This window comes from Borostomias antarcticus, assembly GCF_949987555.1.
Source record: "Borostomias antarcticus genome assembly, chromosome: 15".
Classification (NCBI taxonomy): Eukaryota; Metazoa; Chordata; class Actinopteri; order Stomiiformes; family Stomiidae; genus Borostomias; species Borostomias antarcticus.
In genome coordinates, this window is record NC_140248.1 from 9,817,269 (window position 1) to 9,836,302 (window position 19,034).

A 19,034-nucleotide genomic window follows, 5' to 3' on the forward strand; every position below is an offset into this window, starting at 1 on the left:
TTGGCTTGTGCGCCCCCCCCAACCCCCCACCTCGCTCAGGGGGCGGGGCGGCTAGACGATGGAGCCGTCCCTGTTCTGGGCAGGGATCATGACGGGGATGGCGCCCATGCGGCTGAGGTTGGGGCCGCCCATCCTGCCGGCGGTGGGGGGCGGCGCAGGGGCGTGGCTGGGCGGGCGGTCGAACTCCTCGCTGGAGGGGATCTTGTCGTACTGGGGCTTGAGGGCGTACTCGTGCAGGTTGGAGGGAGACATGGAGCCCAGGGAGGAGCGCTGGCTGCCCACGCTGGTGAAGCTGCGCGCCGTCGACACGCGGCTCTTAGGGGGAGGGACGTCCTCTCTGTGGGGGAGGGGACACGTTAGAACGACAGACAAGCTTTTCCGCTCACTTTCGCCACTCACCTGGGGTCTGACACCTGTCCCAGGTGGACGGTCACAGACAGAGGGACAGAGGAAGGGAGAGAGACGGGAAGACATGTGGAGTCAAACAGAAGGGAAGAAGGAAGCAGACAGGAAAGGAGAGAAAGAGAGACAGGAAGCTGCGTTGTCTTCCCTGGTCAGCCACCCTGGATGAGTGCTTGAATTCCCTGCAGAGGTAACTAAGCAACAGTCTTCCAGGCCTCCCTTCACACCCACTGGCAACAAATTAACAACTTATAAGCAGCAATAATCCATTAAAGAGCTCAATTAAACCGAGCCTGGGGCTAGCGGCTGTGTGTGTGTGTGTACGTGTGTGTGTATAGCCACTTTTCCACCTCATAAAAAAGGCACAAACTAGACGCGAGTCGAGTCGTGATGTTTTTTGCGCATCACCTCCTCCGAGATTTCAAGCGAGCTGAGGCGAGCCAAAAGGAGAAGTGAAAAACCACAGACCCCTGATTGGTCGGCCGCTTGTAGACAACTGTACATAGGAACTAAAAAAAAAAACACATACGGGATGAAATTCACACAGGTCTTACTTAGCTCTATATATTTGAGATATAGGTTGTCTTCAACTTGAAAAACTCACCAGGGTCTTTTGAGTTCAATGAGGGGAGTGCCGGAACATTTAGTGCCTGTTTCGCTTCAAAACAAGTAGAATTCTAACGCCTCGAACGGTAGCGCCAGCGCTATGCTATCGCCTAGGTAATGCTACATTGAGTGAAAGCTGCAGATAACGACACATTTACCAACAGATCATTTCTTTGTAATTTACTGTCACAAAGAATCCTCAAATTGACCGCTTTTCATGTGGAATGCTTTTCATATAGACAATTAAACACAGGTGCTGCCAAGGTCTACATGCTCTGTATGTTCTGCTATTTACGTTTTAGGAAGGTCATTTTAGGAAGCTTTTTTTGGCCAGGGACTACAGATAAAAATTAGCCTTTTGGCTAAATCTGGCATATGTTCATTAATATGCACTGTCCCTTGGAACTTGAGTTCACTGCCCTATAGGCTGGTGGAAAGACTGTGCTAACGCTACAGTGAAATAGAGAAATGACTCATTTCCATAGTAAATGTTATGATAACATTGCAGAACATATCATTGTACTGTACACCAGTTTCTCTCTGATTTGTTCATTAAGTATATGTTCAAATGAACCAAAACGTAAATATTCCTTTTGGTGAAGTTCGGAGCTCCCGTGGACGTTGACGCGTTGGCGTGGCGCCTGACTCCCTACTGTCTACAGTGGAAAACAAAGTAAAAAAAACAAAACAAAGCGAGTCGAGTAGAAATGAGTAGAGTCGAGGCGGTAAAAGGCGGTGGAAAAGCAGCGTTTGTGTCTTGAGTGTGTGGCAGGGCCCAGGCACCAAGCTCATCAGGCTAATTCTCTTTTGTCCCACGGTGAGCAGAGCTGTGTTGGGTTTTCAGACAGGCAGTGTCCAGGCCAGAACAAGTGGCCCAGGGACAGGGAGAGGCCCTGTGCCGCTGGATGGAAAGCCCTGACCGGTGTGCGTGTGTGTGTGCGTGTGTGTGTGATGGGGGAACTGGGGAGGCTGTACTGGGGGCAGACACAGGATCCACTGAACAAACAAAGCTCCCAAACTGATTACCACAGCCGTTCATTTGAGGAAGAGGAAAAAAAGGAAAGTGCTGATGGGGCGACAACCGCTTTCCTAGCCTGTTGACGTGTGTGTGCGCGCGCGTGGGTGTGTGTGTGTGCGCGTGGGTGTGTACGTGTCTCCAGACAGACCAGGGTACGGTCGCGGTGACACGCACCCATCTCGCTTGGCAGCTTTCAATCAGACTCATGTAACCGCATGAACGCCTAAGTCGGAGACGACACTCTAACAGTGTTCATCTTCATTACCCATCAGCGCCACTTCTCCTCCTCTGTATCAGCGCCATGTCGGCTCTCTGCTTCATCTCTGTGTCTCTAACTGTAACGTGGAGGAGATCTTCACCTCCCCGGGCGTTCCTACCCCGTCTCTGGGATGTGACGGTGAGATGCGCGGCGTGAGACGGCCTACCTGATCTCGTAGGAGATCTCCTTCTCGTACTTCTTCCTGTGGCGGGCGCGGCAGCAGCAGAACAGGAACACGGCGATGATGATGAGGATGAGGAGCACGGAGATGACGGCGATGGCCACGATACCTGCCGTGTTGGGGGCTGCAGAGAGAGAGACAGAGAGAGAGAGAGAGGGAGGGAGAGAGGGAGACAGAGAGAGAGAGAGAGAGACAGAGGGAGAGAGAGAGAGGGAGGGAGAGAGGGAGACAGAGAGAGAGAGAGACAGAGGGAGAGAGAGAGAGGGAGGGAGAGAGGGAGACAGAGAGAGAGAGACAGAGAGAGACAGAGAGAGAGAGAGAGAGAGAGAGAGGGAGAAAGAGAGAGAGAGAGACAGAGAGAGAGAGAGACAGAGGGAGAGAGAGAGAGACAGGTCACTCTAAAGTTCACACTCAGCCGCAAAAACACGATTCCCTCCAAGCGACGCCGTTTCCGGGCCGAGGGAGGTCAGACGGGTGACCGGCGCGGCGGCGAGGGCGGGAGACTCACGTGGCGTGATGCTGAGCGTCAGGACGCACTCCTCCATGCCCACGCGGTTCTTGGCCGTGCAGCGGTAGGTGCCAGACGAGGCGGCGGACGCGTTCCTCACGTTCATGGTTCCGCCCACCGGGTCTGCGGAGAGAGGGGGTGAACATGGGGGGGGGGGGCAGAACGTTCAGAACGCTGGACGATAGAACAGCTATGTTAACTGTGCGTCGTGCGATTTCCGCGTGTGTGTGTGTGTGTGTGTGTGTGTTACCCAGCACGGCGGAGGCCGGCAGCAGCTTGGTGTCGCTGGTCTTCTCCCAGCTGTACTGCAGGGGCTTGGTGCCCTCGTTGGAGATGCACCTCAGGGCCACATCCTTCCCCTCCTGGGTGGGGCCCTCGGTGTAGCACCTGGGCTTGGACGGGCGCACTGCGGAGAGGGGGAGGGTGAGGGGGGGCGGGTGGGGAGGGGGGAGGGGGAGAGCGGAGAGAGAGAAGAATATTAGGTGTGGCGTTTGCGCACGGGTGGACTCATTAGCTCCACACACAGACTCTCCCTGATTCCTCTCCTGCGCATCCCCTCAGCAGGTGGTTGCCCTCCGTGTGTGTGCGCGTGTGTGTGTGCGTGTGTGTGTGTGTGTGCGCGCCTGCTGTTGATTTCCCCTCATTCAGAGCAGAACAGTCATCAGAATAATGAGAGTAGTAATCAGTGTAATTGATGCAGCTACTGTCATTACAGGTTCTGTCACCCAAGATCATGAAGACGGAGCGCGCCATTGCCTGAAACGCGCCTGCGCACACACACAAACACACACACACACACGCACGCCCACACACACAGAGAGAGAAGGGAGGCAGGGGGCGAACGTAGGCCTCCGTGCAAACACACACAGACAGACCCCTCAGTCTGCTGGCAGGAGATGAGATGGGAATTCAAAAGCAAACAACGCTTCAAATTAAAACCAGACCGGATCAAACTGGAAGGCAGACAGACGGACAGACAGGCATGAGGGGGAGAGAGAGAGAGAGAGGGAGAGAGAGAGAGAGAGAGAGGGGGGAGAGGGAGGTTGAGATGGGGTGAGGAGGTAGGAGGTAGGGGGTATGGAGGGGCAGTGCGGCTGAGTGAATCAATCGTTATGAAGCTCAAATCCCTCGATTCAACGCCGTGCGTGCGTGTGCGCTGGTTGGTGCGCGTGCGCTGCTGACATCAGGGTGTGGTAATGTCCGCTGTAACAACAGGGCCCTGGAGAGGGGCTGTGTGGATCTGGGCCAGGGGCTTAGCGCGCCGCCCAGCGTGGATTAGCACCAGACGGGCCCCTCCTGTGAGAGCGCTCCCACTAATCTAATAGGCCTCGGTTTGAGCGGAGAGACGCAGAGAGACAAATGAAATGGGCGCTGATGGAGGGCTGGAGGGGATGACTAGGGCCGAGCCTGCTCTCTCGACTCGGTCTGAACACACACACACACACACGCACGCACGCGCGCACACGCACACACAGGATGTGTGAATGTCACACGGCTATGACATTTTGAATTCTCTTTACAGCCAAAAGTCGACCTGACGAGGCAGGGCGGTGACGTGTGCGTATATTAGAAACGGGGGAGAAGCGGGAAGTGCTGATTTATTTGTACGATACGCGAGACGGGTGAGGTCAAAGGGGAAGGAGACAGGAGGGCTAGGGACCAGTAAAGACAGTGATTGGTCGTGGTGGAATATGAAAACGCTGGAGATAAAGAGATTTATGCGTGGAGCAGGCCTCCACTGAGACAGAGATAAGGAGAGAGTTATACACTGAAGGAACATGGGTTTAGGTGGCTATAAACAGGATAGATAGAGAGTGATTTTGGCGACGAGTGAAGGTGATTGGCTGGAGAGTGAAGGTGATTGGCTGGAGAGTGAAGGTGATTGGCTGGAGAGTGAAGGTGATTGGCTGGAGAGTGAAAGTGATTGGCTGGAGAGTGAAGGTGATTGGCTGAAGAGGTCTATGGTGACTGGTTGAGACCTCGCGTCAGGTAGACCTGACTGGCCGTTGGGGGCTGTAGTGAGGCGAGGGCCTGTCCAGTGTGCTGCGTCGGCCGGAGATGTGCTCTCCCCTCCGGTTACCTTCTCTGTCCATCTTAGTGTGTGTGTGTGTGTGTGTGCGTGCGTGCGTGTCCTTCCTCGGCCATGTTCTCGAGTGTATTTACCCTCTGACAAGATCGACCTGAAGGTAAAATGCAGCGCAGGCAACATGTCTTCCCGTGTCCTTGTCACGACCACTCCGTCCCCACAAGAATAGCTCTGTCCCTCGGGTCAGCAGCCCGTCAGAAGCCCCTGGCCCTGGCCAGGAGAGACCGCCGCGGGATATCAGCAGCCCTGCTCGCACCCCCTGTCCAGCACTGTGTCTAGTAGTCTATTAAATAGATTTCCAATGTTTCCGAAGGGCGCTCACGTCCGGCCGTTCTCTCTGGTCAGCGTACGCCCCGTCGCCTGGGGTCAGCTGATCACTAGACATCGCCCAACCCATTCATCTCCTCCCTCTTAACACTAGAGGGAAAGGCTTAGTAGTGCACTATTGTGTGTGTGTGTGTGTGTGTGTCTGTGTATGCACAGAAACCAGTTTGTTTTCAAAGCTTCCTAGTTATGTTGCTTAATACCGATAGATTACTCAACACCCTTTCTTCAAAGGGAAATCAAGCAGGTACATGTTAACCAGGAAATGATGTTCAGTTATCATGTTTTGAATCTGGGCTTTACTACAGTACAATAATGATTACATACATGATTTAACTACTGACATAATGATTTACCACCACTGCTTATCTAATGCAAATGCTCTCGCTGGTCTTTTGAGTTTCAGGAAGCAAGTGGACTTTCAGCGGCGTTGACTCACCACATAGCAAAGGGCCTGAATCCGTCTGACCAGAGGTTGAATCAGCTGCTGATGAATACTGCCCATCGAGCCCAGTACAGCCCAGGAGGGCATTTGATCGATAACACCTCTCCCAGCAGCCTGGGCGGCTCAGAGGAGATGATGATGATGATGATGACACACCCCTCGGGAAGGTTAAACCCCCCCACACCCCCACACCCCCGCACCGTTCTGCTTGGAGTTTCATAAAAGCAGTGAGTCGGCCGAATGTACCGTACCATTGGAACATTGCGTTCGGTTTATGGTGGGGTTTTCAAGCGCAAAAAACTTTTGAAAAAGAAAAGTGTGGGGTGCCAAAACGTTACTAACTGATTGATTGATTGACTTTATTAGACAGAGTTGGTTGAAATACAAGACACTCAGACCTCTATGAGCTTGAGCACAAGATATTTAAAACTCTTCTGCCGAGGATAAAAACACAATAAAACCTTCCGGTTTATTTTCATTGCGGTCCTCAGGCAAGCAAGATGAAAGATGTTAAAACAGCCTTTACAGAGTTGAGTATGGCGACAAGGGAGTATCAGAGCATATAAAGGCAGCGCCGAAATCCCACAGCGCCAAAACAGTAAAACTCCAGGAGCTCGCTCGATTGTCTCGCCAAGAGAGGTCAGGGAAGAGTTTAACAGTTCTCCTGTATTTACAGTTTGTTTTGCTTCCCTCTGGGAAATTATGGGATGTCCATTCATCAGTATGTCCACCCCCCCCTCCCTCCCCCCTCCCCGTTACTTTCTGTGAAGCGCACCGCGTTGCCTTTGTGTACGAAATGCGCTATATAAATAAAGTTTGATCTGACTTGACAGCACTGATTAGCGGTCACTCACCCATGACGGTCAGCAGCATCTTCCGGCTGCGGATGCCGGGTGCCTTCTTCACCTTGCACTGGTAGGTGCCCGTGTCCGACGACTTGAGCGCCGTCAGGCTGATGGAGGCGTCCCCGTTCTTGGGGTCGGCGGCGTTGAAGTGGGCGCGGCCCTTCATTTCGGGGTAGTAGTCCTCATAGGCCCGGTCCCCGGAGTACAGGATCACCTGGGGGGGGAGAAGCCGGTGAGAAAGGTGATGCGGTAAATGGCGTTACTCTTTAATGGCCGACGAGAGAAATAACTCCAGTTGTAATGACCAGGAGCTTGGTCAACTACCTAACTCACTACTAACACACCGAGACCAGGCTGTCATCCCTCCCCCAACCCCCCTTCCCTAAAACAACAGAGTCTCACTCTAACCCCCCCCCACCCCCCCGACGTTCATCAGTGCCTAGACGACTGCATAGCTGACTCACTGCTTTTGCCCTTTCCTGCAGGGGTGCACTGTGGGACAAACAAAGCCCCTACTGTTGAGTCAAATCAACACCCGCTGTGTCAACCAACAAAGAGGTAGGTAGCCCCCCCTCCCCCCCCCCCCCCCCCCCGACCCGCCAACAAGGAAATGCCAGGAGATGAAGTCCAGGTGTGGCCATTATGGAGCCGATGCAGAGGTCTAAGCCCACAGTCCAACACACGGAGAGGGCTGGGAGAGAGAAATTCTCTCCCTATCACACACACACGCACATGCACACACACCCACACACCCACACACACCCTTCTCCACTTCCCGGGCAGAGGAGGAGAGAGGGAGGAAGAGGAGGAGGAGAGAACGGAGGAAAACCATGAGCATGGGCGAGAGCAGGGGAGCTGCATCCTAATCAACGCATCGGGGAAGACAGGCGGTTAGAAAGGGAGTGAGATGAGGGAGAAGGCAGAGAAGTGGAGGGATGCTGGGCCCTGGAGAGAGAGCCCTGTGTTCTCCGCCCCTCGGCTGGGAGGGGGAGTCTGGTTTCGGAGGCCCCCGCGCTGCGTCCCGGGCAGAGGACATCTTGTAAGCGTTAGTGATGGAAACATGTCATATATTTCACCAGGAAGGAAGGAAACCTCTCTCTCAACCCCCAGTGGAATCACAGCATCGTCGGTAATAACAGCCGAGATGAGAACACTGAGGAGGAGAGGAAATTAAATTGCCCCGGGCAGGGGAGACAGACAAGAGCTAACGCACTCTCTCTCAGACACACACACACACACACACACACACACACACACACACACACACCCACACCCACGCACACGCACACACACACACACGCACACACCCAAACCCACAACATTGTATGCCCAGATGAAAGTGGTTACAGAAAGCAAACCCTATAGAAACTTGAGTGCCTACATGACCAGATCGAATCAAAACGGCAAACAAGCAGAAGCAGACAACCAGAGAGGCGGGTGGAGTTGGCCAGGAGAGAGACCACATCAGCCAGGAGAGAGACCACATCAGCCAGGAGAGAGACCACATCAGCCAGGAGAGAGACCACATCAGCCGGGAGAGAGACCACATCAGCCGGGAGAGAGACCACATCAGCCTGGAGAGAGACCACATCAGCCGGGAGAGAGACCACATCAGCCGGGAGAGAGACCACATCAGCCGGGAGAGAGACCACATCAGCCGGGAGAGAGACCACATCAGCCGGGAGAGAGACCACATCAGCCAGGAGAGAGACCACATCAGCCAGGAGAGAGACCACATCAGCCAGGAGAGAGACGGCATCTCCCAGTGCTCTGTTTTCTTAAAGGAAGACCTTCGCAAGGCCCATCTGTACTGGAGCTCACTGTGAACAACCTCAAGCCCTGGTTATACTTTCGGCATCCGTGTAAGGAAGGGTCCACGCTGTGTAAATGACATCACCAGAGGGTGTACGGTACGGGTAGGCTCGGTGTGGACGGCCGCATAATACCTCTGACACCATGGTTTTGTGACCAGTCATGGCGGCCGCTACGCTACAATCTACAGCCGGCGATCTACTGCGCATATTTGGAAGGTGTCCTCCGAGTTGACACTAAGACCTTGTCTTAGTTAGGACGTGTCAAACCTCCGTTGTCCTGGCGACGCTAGCAGCGGGTGCCAGACAGAGAGGTTTAAAAGATGAGGTAATCGTCGCCGTGCGAGCCACCGCCCGCCCGGGGAGGGGCGGGGCTCATTTGAGAGTCAAATCAGCGCGCGGTGTCACCTGCGTTCTCCCAGCGGGCTGTCTGGCTCCAGGGACGGCGGCGGCGCGTTTCTGTCAAGAGCGAGGCTTTTTATTCCGCTACGCCTCGGCGGCCTGTCGACCAGCGGCTCTGCCCCTGGATAATTCTCAAGGTTAAAAGTGAGCGGCTACCTGACAGTAGAACACGTGCCCTTGATCACAGCCAGTGTGTAACAACACAATGTTAATGTCATTAACATGACGAGGACAGGCGGGCAAATCGCTACCCCAAAACAAACGCCGTCGGAGGCGCCCGTCTAAAGCCTCCGCGCCACGGATTAGACCTCACGCTCGTTTTCACGTCGTAACGCCCTCGGCAAACATTCCGCTTAAGAGTGCTCGGCTCAAGGACGCGAGCCCCGACAGCTGATAGCGCGAGCGGGGGGGGATTTTCACTCGTCACCCCAGAGATAACGCGAGTGCGTAGCTGTAAGCGCCCTTTATCACCCATATGTTGGGAGAATAGGCTGAGCACACACCCTGCTCACAGCTAACGCCTCAGAGCCACATGCAAATGGCCGTGACTGTCGGCATGCCTGGCATCTGCCGTCGTTACAACCCAAACAAAGACAAATACATTAGCTATAATCCACCAGGGCCCAAAGGAGTCTGATATGTAGGGTTTTTGCCAAACGAAGAGCCAGGCCTAGGACAACTCACTAGATACAGTATGAATACATGACTACATCCCCTGTGAACGTACTGGCACAACAGCCCCGTTCTTTACTGTAAACATAGTATGTGTACGGTAGTAGATCCAGTTTTCCTAGTCTGCCCCGGGGAGCGGTGTACTACCATCTATAAAGCAGCGTAGCACAGACTGGGCGCTCGCAACGTGATACATCTTCCAGCTGGCTGGGCCCGTTCAAGCTGCTATTATCTGTGACTTCACAGCAGTTATGAGTCTCTAGGGGCTCCCTGGCTATTAGTTATAGGCTAACTGTTCTACCCCCCCCCCTCTCCGTTCCCTGGGTGGAGTGTGTGTGTGTGTGTGTGTGCATGAGGGGTCCAGCGCAGGCTGCCAGTACACAGCAGCCCCGGCCCTGACAGGCCAGCTAATCCCACTGGGCACTGTCACATACACTAAGCTGCCAACTGGACTTAGCAGGCCAGTAATTACTGATAATGAACTCTGCACATGACATCATCGTCACATCAGGGAAGGGGGGGGGGGGGGGGCGGTGTGTGTGTGTGTGTGTGTGTGTGTGTGTGTGTGTGTGAGAGGTCAGTGAAAATGAGCGCGCTCGGAGGGAGATAGCCGGCCATATTAAATTAACCCAAAACCTTGCAAATGAGTTTTGCTGCAGATCAAGGAGTGGCGCGAGGAACATTGGGAACATTCTATGCACGTCCCGTCCACAACTGCACCTCAATGGACACCTCCCACACTGTGTCACATGGGCATCATTTTCCTTGCTGCCAAATACCCAAAACCTGGGAGCACAAAAAGGCTTTATCATAATAATAATAATAATAATAATAATAACTGTTTTTCATAAAAGGGAGCAAAAAAAATGGAAATGAGCCATTTCAACCCCCTCCCCTCCCAAAAGATCATTAGCGGTTCCTGTTCTAAATAAAGTGAAATAGGTCAAAAACAAACAGGCCCTCCAGTTCAGAAGAGACTAATGGGCGGTCCAAAAAGAGAGAGAGAGAGAGAGAGAGAGAGAGAGAGAGAGAGAGAGAGAGGCTGGGTCCCTAATTACATTGGACTGGGCTTGGTTGGAATGTAGTGGGAGGAATGGAGGGAGGGAGAGAGAGAGAGAGAGAGAGAGAGAGAGAGAGAGAGAGAGAGAGAGAGAGAGAGAAGGATAACGATGGGCTCCTGACCCATTTCTGGCCCCAGCCAACAAGTCCAGGCCCTAGGGACAGAGAGAGAGAGAGAGAGGGAGAGGCACCTCCAACAGAACCCCCCACCCCCCCACCGCCAGACCCATGGAGAGAGCATAGGAATCTCAATGCTGCTCACTGCCTCCAGGCCTTCTACGAGGCTTGTGCTATCAGTCCACCATTCGGGCTCTCTCCGGAACCCAGGGGACCCGGTCCACCATTAGGAACCCTTCCCTCCTATCACTCAGGCTGGGGAGACAGTGGCAGGTCACCGCATTCACCCCGTCAACGCAGAGAGCCGGGGGCTGCCGTTATGCAAGCCAACGACAACTCCTCACACATACACACACGCACGCACACACGCACACACACGCACGCACACACTGTTGAAACATACTCCAAAAGACAGGGCGCAATGCATGTATTGGATTATGTATCGGATGACATGTCACTCCCCTAGGAGCACACACCTTCAGGTTGGAAGTGCTCTGATGTCCGGCCACACCTTCTAACCATGTGGACACGGTTTTATAGAGCATTCAAACACATGCAACATGTTAAACATTAACTGCTGTTTTTATAGCTCTGTTTGTGACGAGAGTGAGAGCTTTCCAGAGCTCCACGCACCGGAGAGCAGACAGGAGAAACGCTATTCAGCTGGATAACAAAGGGAGAAACAAAGACTGACTTCTACTTTGGCTGCTCAAATGACTGGTCAGTCATGCTTAGTACCATTATAAAAAAGTACATCATCATAGTTGGGGGTGAAATTACTCCTGAAATAGCAAGAAAAAGTGCACGCACGCACACACACACACGGACACACACTCACCACTTTGTCCTCTTTCTGGTTGTCTGAGGCCAGCAGGCTCCATTCGATGTCCAGAGGGCCAGAGTCCTGGGGGCCCAGAGAGAACCGGCAGTCCAGTACGACGCTCTGACCGTTGGCCTTCTCTATAGACGTGGACTCCGTGGATGTGATCTCCAGGCCATGGGCTGCACCTGGACACGGACACACACACACACGCACACACACGCACACACACGAAAAATAAACATTTAACCTACAGAAAATGGTGGGTGACATTAGCCTACTTTATAAGCACACAAGCATGGAGCCATTCAATACTCAACTGCCACATGCCAACTGACAGACACTGTACATAAATACACTTATTCAGCAGCAGTATTTTCATCCCACCATGACATTACGAGGTTGAGTGCCTCTTCAAGGGCTAGAAACGGTAGAAACGGTAGAAAATATTGTGTGAAATGTGAAACCCGTGGGGATTCTAATAAGGGAAACTAATATAGCAGAATAAGAAGAGCGCAGCCAACCCATCACCCAAATGGATCGTACTCTGAAGGAGTTATTCTTAGAATGAATAAACATAATTTCCTGGTGACATCAATGGGGCTAAGATTCCCCATTCAAAAACAGATTTAAGCCTCAGCAAGGAACACAGTCCATGGGGGGGGGGGGGGAAGTGGCACATGCTGCCGCCACACAGAAAAATCCTTTTGACAGCCCTTCATCTTCCACTGAGAGAAAAAAATTAGCTTTTGGGGAAGAAAAAAACACATCCACTCAATACATGTTGTGTGTGTGTGTTAGTAACACACAACGAATTACACAACATGCTTATAGTGGTGTGAAATTTGCTACAGTACACTGTTAGAGAAAGCAACATGTTTACGACAGCGGTGTTTTAAATCCATGAAACCACAAGAGACAAATTGTTGTGAGCAATTGTAACCAAACAAGGCATAGACTCACACACACACACACACACACACACACACACACACACACACACACACACACACACACACACACACACACACACACACACACACACACACACACACACACACACACACACACACACACACACACACACACACACACACACACACACACACACACACACACACAAAGGAGAGCAGTTGAGCAGTGAGCAGGGATTGGACCGACCAGCCCTCAGACCCAGCACGAGCCACATCAATCACACCCCTCTGCTGTATGTTCTGCCAGCCCAAAAAAAACCCCCCCCTGAGTGTAATCTGACGGTAGGGGCCAGTCGTGGTGGGGGGGCGCTCAGTACATCAGCCCCCCGCCTCTGCAGAACATACAGAACATTCTAGAAGCTGAAAGAAACCCTTGGCATTCTCTGTCCTCTCGTGTATCTGTAGTACGAATACAAAGCTCTAACCTGTGGTTGTCCCCCCCCCCCCCCCCCACACACACACACACACACACACACCAGCATAATGAAATAGGCTGGGTAAAAAAAAATGCTCCTGTGATTGTTGTGTTTGGGTTCGGGTGGCTTGAGAGAGAGGGTATCGTCGGCACGTCAGAAACTTCTAGAACCTGTTCCTCTGGTCCTGTGGTGCCAAGTGAAGGGTGTAGCCTACAGGTGGGCGGGCCCAGCCTTCTCTCTCAAGCATCAGCTCCACACCTCACCTCCCTCATCGTTCTCTCCCTCTGGGGTGTGACAGACACTGTGATCTGACGCACGCACGCACGCACGCACGCACGCACGCACGCACGCACGCACACACACCCACGTTACTGTAGAGCCTAAGAGGCCTCAGAGGATTTCACACGGGCGCAGCTCTAAGCTGCCGCTGCCGTCGTCCGTCGGTTGTTTCTCTCCATTGGATCTGACAGCCGTCCTCGTTGTGAGAGCCGTCCTGCGCCCGCGGCCCGTGAAATATGAGCCGCGGAAACAAACAGACAGCCCTGCGCGTCTGTCAGCGTCAAAGACGGACAGCCAGCCTAGCGTCTACCATGACAGGAGGCTGCGTCAATTCATCAAGCTCCGATTGAGCCTGCGCAGCAGGAAAGACAGACACAAACAGACAATTACATTTTCCATTCGGCTGGAACTGTTTATCAGGCTTTTTTTGTTGTTGTTCTCCGACGTTGGTTCAGGGGGCACCGTCTAGTTGTGGTATCTAATGGAGGCATCTGGGACATCATGGACCCTGGCCTGCGTTTCTCTTCGACCTCGGGTCTGCGTGTCTGTTTATTACAGCTGACCGTGCCGGTTATCTCTGACAATAGGGGGGAAAAGCGCTATTTCAAGCTTTCATCTAATCACTCTGAGCGCTGCTGTAAATCTGCGGCGGGGATGCAGGTAGGATTCAGACGGGAACGGGGATGAAGCCGGCGTGGGGTGGGGGGGTGGGGGGGGGGGGTAGCGTGCCTGTGATCTGAAGTTAATTCAACATTACGTCAACGCACTGGAATTTATGGCCGTCTCCTCGACCGGTCTGCCTACCCTGGTGACTCCCCCGCTCGCAACCTGCACAGACACAGCGGCCTCCATCCAGCAGCAGACGGAGAAGAGCCGGCCTTTTAGAAAACAGCGCGAACCGCCGTCCTTCATATAATCTGACGCTCTTGAGATGTCGTAGGCAGCCAGACAGCCTGGCTTGTACAGATGTGCGTTCTCTCAGGAGGCCACGTATCTAGGCGCAGATTCTAATCATGCTAATAGCTTCTAGCCCGCATAACTCACGTCTCGCCTTTTAACGACTCGCACCTCGAAATGCGGCAGTCAAAAGAAGCCGTCGACAGCCTCGAGCCTCCGCACTTTTACACCGCATAAAAAACCCCAGATGGCCACCCCTTTTATGGAGAACAAATTAATGTAATGGAGATATGAGCCAACTGAAAAATCCCTTTAATCATTTTAATAAAAACAGGCAATAGATGGTATTAGGAGATGGGCTCTGAGCATGGAAATTAACTTTGACAAAGCCTATGGCTGCGTTCAGAATCCCATAAATCCATACTATGTAATATGCCAAAAAGGGATGTAGTATGTCCCAATACATAGTATGCCACTTGCAGTATGGTAAAAATACCAGGATGTCCTACTACATCCAGACGTATTTTGCGGTACGTAAGCCAGCAGACTAGGGGCAGCTACCGGTAGTAAAAAGTAGAAGTATGCGATTCTGAAAGCAGCCTATCTGCTCTCAACAATCCTAAGAGGTCAAAAATTAAAACTAAACATGGCGTCAAACAAAATAGATGTAACCGTTCACTGGGAAAACTCTGCTCTGTGACTCGTGCTCAACATCTAGAACATTGTTTACACATAATAATGATTCATCATTCATCACTGTAATCACCTACCACGCTCACTTATGACACGGAAGCACAAGCCCTCGCATGGAGTGAAACAAACGTGTTGCTGGTTACTTATTAACGCTAAAACACACAGTTCATAACTCGCAAGCATACAGTATGACTGGAGGGAATGGCCTTTCTTCCTCCCTGTCCCGACTCTTAACGGGAGCCACAGCGAGCCAGTGCGCCGTATAATGACCGGCCTAGGAGGACGTCCTTGGCTCTTCATTTAGAGTGATGGCAGCGCAGACAGGGGAACCGGGCCGTTCTAATGGCAAACAGACGGTGATGGGAGAACCCACTCTTATGGTCTTAGAAAGATTGACAACGAGGAAGACTAACCTGCTGGCGTGCACACGCACACACATGCACACGCACACACACACAAACACAGTACTATCCTTGAGCATAGAGCCTGCAGTAACACTCTGACTGTGTTTATACTGGTGTGTGTAAGAAAGAGGTGGGGGAGAGCGAAGCCAACGAGAGTGCGTAGCGGGTATACTGGCTAATTAAAAACTATTCTGATGACTACTCATTCCTGTCTCCTGACTTGCTGGCACACCCCCCCCCCCCCCCCCTCCTCCCCTCCCGCCCCCCCCCTCCCTCCCCTCCTGCCCCTCCTGCCCCCCCCACACACACACACACACTGACACAGCATATCCCCATGCTGTTACCCGGCAACCAACCACTGGCCAGCGGGAAAGTGGGGGATGCAAAGGGGTGTCGGAGGACATCACAAAACACCCCGCTCGCTCCCCCTTTCCCAGACCCGCCCCCCGCCCACACCCCTGATTGTGGGCCGCCAGTCCCCTGGGCCCCCCATTCTCCCCAGTCGAGCTGATTGTGGACCCCCCTTTGTGACTACACAATGAGGAGAGAATCTGGTCTCCTGGCAACAGATCCTACCGAGAATGCTGCTACGGCACTTGAGAGATGGTGGAGAGACAGAGGGAGGAAGGATAGGGGATTTGTGGAAACGGGAAATGACATGTTGCTTCGAGGTTTAGAGTCTTTATGGTGGGGCCAGTCGTCAGCTGGACTACTGGACTACTGGCTGGATTAATAAGACAGCCGCTCAGAAACCCAGCGCTCCAGAGGTCCAGAAACCCTGCCTTCTGTTGTCAAGTATAAACCGGTTAAATGTTAACATCGATCAGGACTATAAACTCTTACGTTTTCAGCTTGCGGAGGACGTTTTTGCCTTGACTACGTAGGAATCACTGTAAAGAATTGTACTAATTTTAAGACGGAGTGCAGGCTTAGTCTTTGATGTTCTCTTTTTCAAGGCACGCAATATTTCATATGGCCACCGCCTGGTTATCTGTGCTATTTATCCAGGGCGGTGTTTCTCTTAAGCGAGGTTAAGGAGTGCACTAGTAGGACTGGAAGAACAGTGTAGTCAGCAGACAGACAGCACTAAAGCTCCCAGGGTCTGACCTCTCCTGACCCTGGTGCTAGCCAGGGACCCAGGGGCCGACAGTTGGCTGGCATCATGGTGGAGCATAAGCCTCTTTCCCAGCCGACCTCTGACCTCAAGGTCTTTCCAGGGACAGGGATGGAGGCCATTTGAAGCTCACGTTCCCACAATGGAAGGAAAAGGAGAGTGTTAAGAGCTTAAGTGTTAAGATTGGATGAGTGTTTGTGTGTGCTCTCATGTTGTGTGTTTACATTTGAAAATGTGTCAGGTAAAACACGTAGCTTAGCCTACCCAAAGCTACTTTGTCTTGCTCTAGAAGTCAGATAGCTACAATTTTCTCGTTGAGGACAGACGAGCAAGAGTAACAATAAAATGAGTCGGGGATGTTTGAAGGGCGGAAAAAAGCGGTTTAAGCATCCGGAAAGACAGCCTGTTCTCACCCTGGGACTGCTGATGAGGATGGATGGCATCTTCGCACAAAAAAAAGAAAGAGAAAATAAAAGGGAAATAGCTCGGTTCTCGCCGTTTCTCTCAGAAACATTCATAAATCAGCATGGAGCCAGATTGAAGAGCGAGAGGGAGGGAGCTGTTCTGGGGCCGTGGTGGAGGCAGCGTTTAGCTCATCTGATAATAGAAGCCTGCGGTGAAGGGGCTCCTGAAGACGAGCGCGGCACATTTTCTCGGGTGGGCGAGGCTGGCTGGGGGATTAGCAGCGGCGGATCGTCATTAGAAAATGGCAGTCTGGAGGCCCCTATGGCGAGCAAATTAAACAGCAGTGATAACACTCCTCCCTTTCATTACAGCGCCGGACGACCCTCTGTGACCGGCCGCGCTGAAGCGTGTCAACCGGACCGCGCGGCGCAGCATGGACTTCCTGGCTCCTGGCGGCGTTTCGACAAAAAACGGGAGACAGCTGAACGCTCTCGCCTTCCCGTCCGCCGCCGGAGCCCAGCTGTCGATTCTGTGACGGTCTGGCTGCGTTCGGAGCTGGCGGGACGGCGGTGTGTTGGTGGGCTGGCGTGTTGGCGGGCTGGCGTGTTGGCGGTGTGTTGGTGGGCTGGCGTGTTGGCGGGCTGGCGTGTTGGCGGGCTGGTGTGTTGGTGGGCTGGCGTGTTGGCGGGCTGGCGTGTTGGCGGGCTGGCGTGTTGGCGGTGTGTTGGTGGGCTGGCGTGTTGGCGGTGTGTTGGTGGGCTGGCGTGTTGGCGGTGTGTTGGTGGGCTGGCGTGTTGGCGGTGTGTTGGTGGGCTGGCGTGTTGGCGGTGTGTTGGCGGGCTGGCGTGTTGAACCATGCAGAATGCGTCGTAATGCAGCCAGAGAGCCCTGCTTCCCACATGGCACCGCCATCAATTCTCTGTGTAGCAGATTGACCTGAGGGGCTGTTTGGACTAAATTGAGCATTAACCGACAAGCGGGTGACAAATAGACGCCGTTTTACTTACTTCTCCTCTGGTACATTAAACTGGGTGCAGGGGGACCAGCGCTCATGGGAAATGTAGTGCAGTTAGTGCCAGTGGTTTTAAGTGTCATTCCAGAGGCCTCCACAGGTCCCATGTATATTATTACACCTTTCCATACGTAGGGTTGACAATAAGAGCCAGCCTGTGACTTTATAATGAGTCTGACTTCTGCTGTGAAGTCCTTGACCTACCAAGCCGCCTGGCGTCATCACCACCCCCTTCTCCTGCTGCAATTAATGGAGGAGGATGGCCGCTACAGAGCACAGCTGGTAAAGGCCACGGAATACATTTTCTGTTTTCTTCCGAGGGGCAAATTAGCCTTGAATGCTGAGCAAATACGTGATGAAAAGTACAAGATGTGAAGAGCGGGGGGGGGGGGGGGGGGGGGGGGGGGGTTGGGGGGTAGCTTTGCCCGCCTCGTTCACACCGCCTCGTTCCTTAACAGTTGCTTAATCAAAGGCGAAAGCCTCCTTCGGGGATACTTGTTTGGCGGAGGCTCTCATGCCTTTGCAGTCTTGGGAGGAATAGTCGTTATTTATAGGCTCAGCATTATCATCTCACAAGGTGTCAGAGCAGTGGACTATGAGCAGCTGCTGCATGTCTAATCCAACCCTCTCTCTCTCTCTGTCCTGGAGATGAACCAGCAACTCCCTCCCCCTCTCTCTCCACACCTCCCTCTCTCCACACCTCCCTTCCTCCAGCGGTTCGTTTATCCAGAGCGCCCTGGACAGCCAGATAAGCGTCTCCCCCTCTCAGGTTTCTCCTCCTCACTCCCCTGTGTGTTCCCGCAGGGCTGCGGAGTCTTCTTGGGAGTCAAACACACACACACACACACACAGACACAGACACACAATACACGCACACACTAGGTCCTATGGAGCCCCAGGGACACGGTGTGCTGGCGACAGCGCGGGAGGCTGGCTCTGTAGACTGGTTGATAGGCTGCATGCCAGGCAGGCCAGGGAGACCAGATAGCCTGCTGATAACGTCTCCACAGGAAAACACACACTAACCAGCAGGCAGGATGGCCAGTGAGGAGAGGAGGAAGACAAGACAGAGGAGGGGAGAGGAGGGAGGGGAGGGGAGGGGAAGGGAGAAGAGATGGGGGAAGGGAGAAGAGAGGAAAAGAGAGGAGAGAGAGGGGAGAGGAGAAGAGGGGAGAGGAGAGGAGAGGAGAAGAGAAGAGAGGAGAGGAGAGAGGGGAGGGGAGAAGAGAGGAGAAGAGAGAAGAGAGGAGAAAAGGGAGGGGAGAAGAGAGGAGAAGAGAGGAGA

General features: G+C 53.1%; 1 protein-coding gene across 1 annotated transcript in view; it reads right to left on the reverse strand.

Annotated features, from left to right (window-relative positions):
• Positions 1-19,034, reverse strand: part of cxadr (CXADR Ig-like cell adhesion molecule) — a 35,070-nt gene continuing 16,036 nt past the window's right edge. Inside the window, exons 2-7 of the mRNA XM_084449628.1 lie at positions 11,574-11,743; positions 6,684-6,888; positions 3,225-3,380; positions 2,975-3,097; positions 2,452-2,590; positions 1-337 (exon numbers count right to left, since the gene is read on the reverse strand). Coding sequence (XP_084305754.1) covers positions 52-337; positions 2,452-2,590; positions 2,975-3,097; positions 3,225-3,380; positions 6,684-6,888; positions 11,574-11,743 — 1,079 coding nt within the window. The 3' untranslated portion in view covers positions 1-51. The remainder of the gene's footprint in view (positions 338-2,451; positions 2,591-2,974; positions 3,098-3,224; positions 3,381-6,683; positions 6,889-11,573; positions 11,744-19,034) is intronic.